Raw genomic sequence first — 11,230 nt, 5'->3', positions numbered from 1 at the left:
AGCATAAGTTACCATGGTGATTTACCAACAAGTGGACTGAAAACTTTGAATTAAACCTGAAGTTATCCGGCTTCATAATACAGAGCTCAGGACCAATGACTATGTTTAGACAAGGCCCAGGGTCAGACTTGGATGACAGACCAGGACCTCAGACCAGAAATGGGACTAGACCGTGATCAGACCAGGACCTGATTCAGGACCAATAGGAAACTGAATCAGGTCAGTGCAGTTATGCTGCTATAAGTCTAGAATGTTGGGGGACACATGACACACAGAGCTTCTCTTTTCATCTTCTCCTTCCTCTTCTCCATACTTATCACATCAAAGTAATTCATATCTCATCAATACATGTTTCTGACTTGACCCCTTCCCCGGAGTCCCTGTCCCTTATTGCCTGCAGATCCAGGGCCACAGCTGATTTCTGGATCGCGTTTAAGACGTCGCAATGGTGGATCCAGTTTGGTGGATTCTATATCGTGCGGGCTGATCCTAATAATAATGGCAGATCCTTTATCGTTGCCACCTGGAAAATGGTGGTGGACCACGACCGCGGTGGCAGCTGATGATCGATCATGGGCTATACAAATAACATTTGATTGATTGATTGATTGAATGAACCCTTTATTTGCTGACAGTATGACAATATCACAATGACATCATCTGTTTGGAATGCACAACCAACATAGGCTAACATTTATGCTAGTTAGCTCGGCAACCATGGGGGGGGGGGGGGGGGCCTACAGAATGCCTATGATGTCATCTGCGGGGAGGTGCTTCGTGGTGGAGAGGCGGGGCTACAGGGTGCAGTTAGCTTCTGGAGAGAGTCGGCATTTGGCCACGGTCAGATACGTCTCCACCTGTAAACACAGATGGCGTCATTATTACATCATTATTACATCCTAACATCATCATTACATTTTCAGTACCCCCACCTTGTGCATATCCTTTTTAAAGCAGGCGAACAGTTCGTAGTTTCGTCTGAATGACTCATCGACTCCGACGCTCTGGTAGTAGTTTCCGTACGGCGTGAGCTGGATCACCGAGCTCTCAGAGAATCCACTCGCTCCGTCCTGATTGGCCTGATGGGTGAGGTGCTCAGTCAGACATCCAATCTGATTCGTCAGATCAGACCTTAGTGTAGATGTGTTCTCACCTCAATCAGCTTCATGAGTCCTGTCTTCAGCTCCGACAGTTTGGACGTAACCTGGGTCCTCACAGCGAAACCTGCGACCAGGAAGCGACTGGAAAACTCCCAGGACTCAATCAATCGATAAGAGATCGATAACAGCTTCAAAACCTGGACCAGAGTCATCAATTAACCACCAATCAATCAAACCGTGGCTGATACTCACTCTAATGTGGGTCGCAATTCAATTCAATTTACTGTACTGTGTATTACTTTGTGCAGTATTATCTAGTACTGTGTAGTAATGTCTTTATTACTTTGTGAAGTATTATCTAGTACTGTGCAGTACTGTGTGTATTACTTTGTGAGCTACTGTGCAGTACTGTGTTGCACTGTGTAGTACTCACTGAGCTGCGTTGTGTCTCATGTTTGTCGATCGGACTCAAGAAATAATCAGAATGACAAAAATCTTGTAAAAAGATTTTGTTGAGTTGACGTTGATCCTCCAACTGTAGAGAGTTCTCCTACACAACATAGACACACAATTATACACAACATACACACACACTGTGATCCTCCAACTGTAGAGAGTTCTCCTACACAACACCGACACACAATTATACAAAACACACACACACACACACACACACTTACGAAGTCACTGAAGAGTTTCTTAGCAACCAGGTGAAGATACTGAACTCGACCAACTGCGATCGAGAACAGACGCTGGTTTTCTGTGATTGGCTGAGAGGACACGCCCACACACATGACTGACAGCAGGAGGATGACTGACACAGACAGGTGAGACAGAGACAGACAGGTGAGACACATAATATATATATATATATCATAAATATAATAAATATAATATATTAATGATGAAGATAAAGGCTGAGGATTGAGGTTTGAACCGCAAACCTTCTGGTCCCTCTACCCCTCAGCCACTGCCCCCCCAAATCAAATATTGATGGAACAAATATAAAATCATAATAAATAAACTGAACATGAAACAGTTTCTAAAAAAAATTTTGAATCACTGATCTCACCTCTGTTCATGGCTGGTTCTAGTTCAGGTTTTAGTTCTGGTTCTGTTTCTGCTCCAGGTTCGTGTCCAGGTTCAGGTTCAGGATCTGGTTCAGGATCTGGTTCAGTTCAGGTTCAGGATCAGTTCTTCAGTGTGCTGTGATGTTTTCAGTTCAGTCTTTTAAAGCAGAAAACTCATTTAAATTCATTAAATTCATCAACAGAAACATGAAACGGACAAACAACCTGTGTGTGTGTGTTTTACCTTCACAATAACATGTATACAACATTAAAATGTGACGTCAGAACAGAAATGAATCCAGGTTTTCGTTTAAATGAATTATAATTAAGATTTTACTTAAGATAACTTACTCAACAAGATATTATTATTTAATCATTAGAAATATTTTCTAATGTAGAATTAATAATTAATAATTTGTAAACATTTTTACAGTAGAGTGTATTCTTATCACTGGAATTTATTTTGAATCTCAAATTTAATCTTTTAACTCTTGTAACTTACTTTATGTCATTTTGGCTAACAAAACCAAAGCGACATAGAATTAGAATATTAAACATCTACTCATTTAGGGGTTCAGTATCTTGCCCAATGACACGTGTTTGACAGCAGCATTTATCATATAACAGTAGATTTGTTCTTTTAAATGTAGAACTAATTTATTTTTTGTACAAGTTATCATATAACAGTAGAATTTATGAATGATAGAATAATACGTTTTTCTACCAGTAGAGGGTAGTGTTTAGATATTTAATCCAATATAATTCATCAGCTGATCATGTTTTGAAACAATATATATATATAGAACCTAACCCTCTAACCAAACCCTAACCCGAACCTGAATTAGTAATTTAAAAACTGGGTTTTTATTTATGTCATTCATGACCCTTCATCCTTAACTGTTGAATTTTTTAGAATCAAACAGTCGGAGCGGAACTTTGACTCAGAACATTTAAGCTCAGATTTAAAGGTTTTTCTTCATGGATTAATATGTTTTCATGCAGAGGAGATCAGACAATCTGAAAAACACAAACATAAAAACACCATGTTGGTTTGTTTGTGAAATGAAGCAGCAGCTTTTTTTAAATCTTATTTAAATGTCCGAGCTGAGGAATAAATGATTTTCAAATTAAAAGTCTGTACGTGAGGCAGATCAGATTTACTGATGTTAACATGTAGAGGGGGTGAAACTGTTTTTAAAAACTGATGTTTTTCTTCTCAAAGGTTTGAATTTATTCAGAACTGAAACTGATCCGAGGTCAGACGTTATCCAGAGTTACATCACAGGAAATTGAATAAATTCATAACTGTCAATGATCCGAGGTCAAACGTTGAGTTTTACCGCAGGAACCTGAATAAATTAATGACTGACCAACACCCAGGCAACAGAGAAGGTGAACACAACAATCTGACTGACAGCCTTTCCCTAACAACAGCAACAACAGCAACGCCAAAAAACTACTCCAACAGCTTCAATAGTGTTTGTCCTTGAACTTTGTAGCCGTTATTAATTGTTACGTTGTTTCACTGTTTCACTTTGGTTGACATAAAAGGCCCCTGACAGAATTTTTGAATCCGTGCATGCTATTTTGCTTTGGCTGTAACACTGTGGTTGCACAGAGTTTGCGAGTGCATAATTCTGTTGCTTATTATTCGGAATAATCCAAACAGAGAGTGTTTGGCAGTGCTAAGTGTGTGGACGCTTCCCGAGTGTTTTTCTTGATTGTGGGAGTTGCTAGTGTTTTTCATTTCTCAAATTTCGTTGTGCGTAATGGAACTGTTTGTGGATGATTTGATCAGTTTCCCAATCACGGTTCCACTGAGTCAGCAGCTCTTGTCAGAGCAGGCACCATATTCCAATGTGAGTTAGTACATTCGCCTTGTTCCAGTTTTCCAAGAGAAAGATGTGGATAGATAATTTACAGTCTTTGAGTGTAAAGAGTTATGGACTCTTCTGCTGTGGTGCGTACTCACTGGTAAAGCTCAGGACGTTTAAGCAGCATTTTGACTTATGTATGTAAAATATGCTCTCAATTGTAAATACTTTAGATTACTTTAGCTTTGGTTTATGTGGAAGCAGGTGGAATTTGTGTGTGACTCAGTGCTATACCAGTTTTCCTGGTATAGCACTGAGTGTGCATGAAGAACACTATCGCAAACTAACCCCAAAGACAGCCTTAATTATGAGTTTGTCAAAGCCTTTATTTTGTGGGCATACAAGCTCGTACCAGAGGCATAGCGGCAACAATTTAGAAAGTATAAAAAACACGAGTCTCAAACATGTGAAACATGTGAAAAAGAGACATCATTGGAGGTGTTGATTGTAGCAGGTTAAAACGTTTGAGGATCTTAAATCCTTGGTGCTTATCGAGGATTTTAAAAACTGTTTACTTGAGCAAGTTGCCACTGAACTGAACGAACAGAAGGCTGTAAAGTCTATCGCTGCGATTCTTGCTGATGATAATGTACTCATCCATTAAGTGCACTTGGTTTAATGATCATCCCAGTCCAGGTGTAAGAAGAGGGGACACACTTTTTTTCACTTTGGAGAAGAAGAAAAAAAAGTGCTAAATCTGTTGCTTTTGTAAAAACTTCCAGTCCAGTGTCTGAGCTGTGTCCTGTGAAGGGTCAGTTGGAGCTGGAGATCTACAGATGGCACTGTATCCCTAACCAGGGAAAGTGATATATTCCTGATTACTATTTGGAGGGAAACTGCAGCATCACAGTCCTCCATTTTAAGTGAGCTGTTGCCTCCCTCTGTCGGCTGTTGACTCAAATGTGCTGGTGCAAGATTTTTGCATACTGTGTACCTTGAGTCAGAATTGGTTACCGGACTGGTAATTATGGGGGTTCGCCCAGATTTCCCCACAAAGGGGATTCATCGTCTCTTAGGGAACCACTTAGCGTGTTTTATCTGGTCTGACAAGTGTCAAAATGCTTTTCAGCATCATCAACCCCTAATGACTGACACCCCCATGCGTGCAGAACCAAATTTTGAGACGCCATTCCAATTTGCCATTGATGCGAGCGAACTGTAGAAGGAGCTGTTCTACTTCAGGAGGCTACTGATGAAATAGAACATCCGGTATCGTATTTATCTCTTTGCTCTCCTCTCCTCACAGATGTGACGGTGAGCTGATGTGGCCCGGCCCAGTATTTAAGGGAGGGTGTAGAAGAGGCTCTCTCAGCAGCAGCAGCTTGATCGGGGCGGTGTGGCCTACTGGTTAGAGTGGTGGTTCTTCAACAAGAAGGTTGCCAGTTCAAACTCCACTCTCTCCCATCTGCATGCCGAAGTTTCCTTGGCAAGATACTGAACCCCCAAATGGCCCCTCATGAATGTTGAGTGTGCTAATTGTAAGTCGCTTTGGACAAAAGCGCCAGCTAAATGACATGTAATGTAATCATGATGATGATGTTTTTCATCGTTGTGTAGGTTTCTTATAGTTTGAGGCCGGACGTCTGGTCGTCCAGATTTCGGGCTTATTTCTACTTTACTCAGACCTTCAGGTTTATTAGTTTAGTGCAGGAAGCTCTGGGTCCTTCGGATCAAGTGGGCTGGCCCAGACTTCCTTATGTTTTGTTATTTTTGGCCATACCTTCAGACTCCCATAGTTTTGGTTGATTATTGTTTCCAATTTTTGTAAATAAACTTTGTCATTTTGTTGAAACTAAGTACTCAGTCGGCATCCCTATTTTATATTCTGGCCACAAAGTTGAGCAAGGTTTTCATTTTCTGATTGTGCCCGTTACACAATCAGTAGTTTAAATCTTGTTTAGGGTTAAGAACAGAGGATGTTGCCGCTTTTTAAGATCTATGAAACAAACTATAATTTGTGAATATGGGCTATACTTATAAAATTAGTTTTCTGGATCTTTCTTTTAATTGACAGTTTGGAAACTTCCTCATCAATTAGCACTGACTCTGCCACTCCAGTGGCTGTGTGACCAACATTCACTTTAAACTCATTTTGTGTTTGACTCATTGAACTTTCTAGGACCTCGTCTTCCTGATGGTTGTCCTCTGCGGATCCCCCGGTACCGAGGCTCCACTGCCAGCCGAGGTACGCGAGATGACAAGAGATGAAGAAACTGCAACTTCTCATCTTTATGATCAATTTACAATAATGTATTACCTTTATATAAGTGCATTCTTCTTCTATGGATATTTTGTGTTAATAATACAAATAAAACTGGCCTGTTATGCATCGGCTTTTGATTGAATGAGCTCACTTGACTTGTGATCAATGTGAATGTGAGATCACTCACCAGAAGGTAGCAGTAGAGCTCTGTATTTTTTAAGGGTGGACTTGAGGATGTGATGCGGCATCAAGTGTCTCAGACATATTCACAACAACAGTGAAGTGACGCAAAGAAATGGGATGGGAATGCTGTTAGTTTGATCTAAACTAGACTAAACTACTCTTAATTAAACAAAGTGATGGATGTTACTGAACAGCTCATTTAAAAATTAACACATAAATCTGTCTCATTGATTGGTTAATAAAGTCACGTTTCTACTTTCTGTTTGGATCTGAGGTCAAAGGTCACAAAACGAAAAGGTTGAGAACTAGTTAAATTTTTCACACTGAGCTTATCACATGTTTAACTTGTTTTACTATTGGAAACAAATGTCTTCTGAACTTCTATTTGAATAAGAATAAGAATAATTATTATTATAATAATAATTTGAATTATAATTTGTTATTATCTATTGTTGGTACAGATTGGTTTCTTTAATACAAATAACATCATATGATTGGTCAACACAAATGTCCATTAAAAGATGAAGCTTCTGAACATGAACCAATAAGAACCCTTTAATATGATCATTAAGCCAACACCCACAGATTACTAGTCTATAATCAAACACAGAGGTTAAGAAAAATGATTAAAAAGTATCAGATGAAAATGAGGACAAAGTTATAAAACATTTTTGATAAGAGGAACAGAACTGATGCATATTCAGCCTGATGAGCTTTAGTCTCCTGATTCTGAAGCTAAATAGTTGTGGGTCTGCCAACAGGAAACAGGTGAGTTCACACAATGCAGAAAAGAGAAGAGACATTAAACACAAGGCCTCATCACACGGTCGACTCTCTCAGGTTCTCATCTTGCAGTAGCTTAGGGGCGGTGACTGGAGGAGCAGCGTGAAGGAGAAACTCACTCTGAAGCTCCACCTGAGCCAATGACTCAGCAGAGTCCTGGTTGTCTCCGTACAGCTGACTGATCCGTTTAAACACAAGTCCTTTTGTCTCCAGAGACAAATCCTCATCTTGTCGCCCCCTCGTCTTCTTGCGATATTTGTAGGACGCCACTTTGACTGTCCGCCGCAGGAGGTGTTTCCTGTACGCTCTCTGGATAACCATCGCCGCCACCTCTTCATGCTTCCTCCTCAGGGTGCTGCTGATTGGTTCATATGACACCTGTCAGAAACAATTATGCTGTTAATACATCCGTTTGTTAAACAGTCAAAGCCCCTCAGAAACATTTCATAAAACAAACTTCCATTTGAATGTTTATCATTCAACAATTTGAAAGAATATTAAAAACAAAAGAATTGTGCAAAGTAAAATTGAATCACTTGATTTAATTTTCGAATAAAATGTCTGTTTATTCGGTGTAAAATAAATGGTTAGTTAAACTTGAGGTTGAGAAAATAGAATAAACCTTGGATGGGTTGTTGGCCATGAATTTCTCCTCCATGTTTGCTTTGAGGGAATCCATCGCTCCTGAATCACCCAACACCTGAAACATATATTAAAATAAAATAAAATATAACATAATATAATATAACATAATATAATATAATATAATATTATATAATATAATATAATATAATATGATTTTACCTGTGCAGTGAGAGCGAGCAGGACATCCAGACAGTGAATCTTATCGCCAGGAACCAGAGGAAGATCCATGCGGATCAGTTTGACAGTGTTAGGTTTGGGAATCCTCAGAGGATCCTGCAGAATGTCGCAGAAGTCCGACAGCTGACTGTAGGAACCAGGAGGGTCCATGAGAGAAGGTTTGACGATTACACATCATTAGAGTCCATAAGATTCCATTACAGACAATTACACACATGAGACATTGCTCGATTTTTTGAACAGCTGACCGTATCAGATAAGATTAAATTAGATCAAGCTAAAGGATGATAATCCTCCAGATAAGAAACAGACTGTGATTGTTGAGCTGCAGGTTGGACTCACCTGTTGGACTCACCTGTACTGAATAAACTGTGACGCGTTGGGATCAAACTTCTCCCAGGTTTCATAAAACATCTCGAAGTCGTCCTCACACAGCGGATCGCTGCTCTCCTCTGTGGCCACGTTGAAGTTCTCCAGGATGATGGCGATATACATGTTGACCACCACGAGGAAGGACATGATGATATATGTGGTGAAGAAGACAATACCCAACGCTGGGCTGCCACAGTTCCCTCGGACCAAGGATCCTGGGTTCTCAATGTCTGGGTCGCAGTCCGGTGGTGTGTTCATGATGGGACTCAGCAGACCATCCCATCCCGCTGACGTGGTGATCATGAACAAACAGATCATACTGTTCCCAAAGTTCTCAAAGTTAAACATGTCATCTATCATGCCCTCCTTCTTCACGTATGCAAAGTTGGACATCCCAAATATGGAGAAGATGAACATGATGAGGAAGAGGAGGAGACCGATGTTGAAGAGGGCAGGAAGTGACATCATCAGGGCGAAGAGCAGGGTCCTGATTCCCTTCGCTCCACGAATGAGACGAAGAATTCGACCGATACGAGCCAATCGAATGACACGAAAGAGCGTTGGCGAGACAAAGTACTTCTCTATGATGTCAGCGAGGAGGAGACCTGAAGGATTGCAGTGAGAGAGGGATGATGGTGAAGATGTAGGAATGAAGGTAAGAGAGGAGGGAGGGATGAATGTGAGAATGGAAGGATTAAAGAGAGAATAGAAGGAGGGATGAAGGAGAGATTAGAGGGAGGGATGAAGAGGACACATAGACTTTGACTTTTTCTCAGTATTAAAATCAATTTCCTAAAATTTACTACATTACTTTTTGTACAATGTAAAAAACATTTTAAGATCTTGTCTCTAACTAAAAAATTTAATTGGATGATGAGACGGAACATCAGCAGACCCTGACTCACCTCCGATGGACAAGATGACGACCACAAAGTCAAAGATATTCCATCCTACAGCGAAGTAGTGCTGCCTGAGCGCGATGATCTTCAGAGAACACTCTGTCGAGAAAATGATGATGAAGACGAGGTTGACCCAATACAGGACCATCTCTTTCCCTGCGCTCTGTTCATCCGTCTCCACCATCATCGTCACCATGTTGAGGCAGATCAGCACCATGATGAAGATGTCGAAAAACTGTTTTGTCACAAGGTCAAAGACCAAACCCTGGAACTTGTTCTACGAGACATAGAACATACAACATTTCACTTCACACCTGTGTTCATGGTCGGAGTCGAACAAAATTGAAGTAGTTCAAACAGGAAGTAGCTGTCCTGACCTGGGGGCGTGGTACAGGCTTTTGAGGTTTCTTGGAGCCCAGTTTCTTCATGGCATTATAATATTTCTTCTGCTCTTCCGTCATGAAAAGATCTGTTCCTCCCATGTACAGAAACAAAAACATGAACTGACAGAAACAGAATGTTTGTCATCGCAACGTCCTTGAGACGAAGGTGCGTCTCATCATCCAGCGTTCAAATTGTTAATCATTTTATTTCAGTGAATAGAAACTTATCTTTGCTTTCTGCTGGTTGAAATTGTCAATGATGACTCCAATGAAGAGGTTGAGAGTGAAGAAGGAGCCGAAGATGATGAAACAGACAAAGTACAGGTACATGTACAGGTTGTCCTCGTACATCGGCTGTGACTCCACCTACACAGAAGGTCACCATCACGACAATGATCAAGTCAGTTTTATTTTAAAATAAATAAACTTTTTGCCAGTGCTAGTTTCATGACCACTGAACGAGGATCAATAAGTAATAATAAATAACCAGATCAGTGCTCATTCTAACCCTGTTTGCTGGGCCTGTGGTAATGTCCTCAGAACCTGAAGTGAAGACCTGGGGCCTCATTTATAACCATTCCATCTTTAATATATTTTTTATTTGTGCGTAAACCACTTCTCCCGCAAACGTTGGGACCTATAAAAACAAACTTGACGGGAGAACCTATGCACTTCTACCCAAACTCTCACCCATGCACCAGAACATTTTGGAAACGTGAAAATAACAATGCCGACGCGAGGAGGTGAACTGAAGCAGATTATTGATCCACTTCATTATTAACTTTAAAATCATCAATTATTTGTTCTTGCAGGACAAATCTGTTCCATGAGAACCTTTCATTGAAAAAAAAGGTAAAACAACTTAAAGCAAATTACAGTTAAATAAGAAAAAATAAGAACTGTTTTTCATAATATCTTCTAAAACACTGCGCCTGTATCACGAGTACAACTGTATTTTTTATATAGATACTTTTACTCCAGAGCACCTGAAGACTCATATTGATTCTATAGATCTCCGAGTTTAGTTCTTTTTGTCGAACTGAGTCCACTGAGGCTCGTTCTTTTCTCACGAAAATATGGCGACGCCTGCGAGCTAGTTCTGGCAGGCAACTCGAGCTGCGCTGCGCCAATCACGTGACATACATCATGTGACATACCTCAATCTCCACAACCATCTATAATACACACCCACCTTATCAGGTGGTCTATTTAACCAGAGACACATTTCCCATCAACCCCTCTTGCTCGCACTGCTGCTGCAGTATTGCTACCTGTTGCTTCAGTCCCTCCACCACCCCAGCATCCACCTGTAGGCCCAGCATCCACCTGTAGGCTCCAACGGGGGGTTACAAGTATTTGCTCATCACTCCCATCATTCCGGTAATAATCATATGGGGGAGTGATTAAGTTGGAGCCTAGACGCCAAACACTAAATCTGTTGAAATAAATATATTACATGATCAAACGTGAGTTGTCTGACAGAACTAGTGGAAATGTAGAATGGGGCATCGGTACCTCCTCTGACATTACGCTTGAACATG

At 40.6% G+C, this 11,230-nt stretch overlaps 2 protein-coding genes across 4 annotated transcripts in view; both read right to left on the bottom strand.

The window, feature by feature from the left end:
• Positions 1 to 604: 604 nt before the first annotated feature.
• On the bottom strand, positions 605 to 2,324 carry gh1 (growth hormone 1). Its single transcript, XM_062408982.1, has 6 exons — positions 2,173 to 2,324; positions 1,781 to 1,914; positions 1,534 to 1,650; positions 1,154 to 1,297; positions 933 to 1,079; positions 605 to 857 (listed from the first exon to the last, which is right to left on the bottom strand). The coding sequence occupies exons 1-6, from the start codon at positions 2,180 to 2,182 to the stop codon at positions 795 to 797; spliced, it is 615 nt and encodes a 204-aa protein (XP_062264966.1). The 5' UTR covers positions 2,183 to 2,324; the 3' UTR covers positions 605 to 794.
• A 4,648-nt stretch (positions 2,325 to 6,972) lies between these two features.
• Positions 6,973 to 11,230, bottom strand: part of scn4ab (sodium channel, voltage-gated, type IV, alpha, b) — a 28,335-nt gene continuing 24,077 nt past the window's right edge. For 2 of the 3 annotated variants that reach the window (XM_062408414.1, XM_062408412.1), the window contains 7 exons: positions 9,918 to 10,055; positions 9,684 to 9,788; positions 9,313 to 9,583; positions 8,391 to 9,012; positions 8,018 to 8,162; positions 7,836 to 7,913; positions 6,973 to 7,591 (listed from right to left, as the gene is read on the bottom strand). In XM_062408414.1, coding sequence (XP_062264398.1) covers positions 7,250 to 7,591; positions 7,836 to 7,913; positions 8,018 to 8,162; positions 8,391 to 9,012; positions 9,313 to 9,583; positions 9,684 to 9,788; positions 9,918 to 10,055 — 1,701 coding nt within the window. In that variant the 3' untranslated portion in view covers positions 6,973 to 7,249. Of the gene's footprint in view, positions 7,592 to 7,835; positions 7,914 to 8,017; positions 8,163 to 8,377; positions 9,013 to 9,312; positions 9,584 to 9,683; positions 9,789 to 9,917; positions 10,056 to 11,230 lie in introns of those variants that run through there. The other variant, XM_062408413.1, reaches the window with a different exon arrangement.

This window comes from Platichthys flesus, chromosome 16 (genome assembly GCF_949316205.1).
Source record: "Platichthys flesus chromosome 16, fPlaFle2.1, whole genome shotgun sequence".
Lineage (NCBI taxonomy): Eukaryota > Metazoa > Chordata > Actinopteri > Pleuronectiformes > Pleuronectidae > Platichthys > Platichthys flesus.
This window is presented reverse-complemented; position numbering and strand designations above follow the sequence as displayed.

Coding starts and splice junctions, on each gene's coding strand:
- gh1 (XM_062408982.1), bottom strand. Junction 1,651..1,780: donor AGAAACTCTTCAGTGACTTC/GTAAGTGTGTGT, acceptor TATGTTGTGTAG/GAGAACTCTCTACAGTTGGA. Junction 1,298..1,533: donor ATGAGACACAACGCAGCTCA/GTGAGTACTACA, acceptor ACTCTGGTCCAG/GTTTTGAAGCTGTTATCGAT.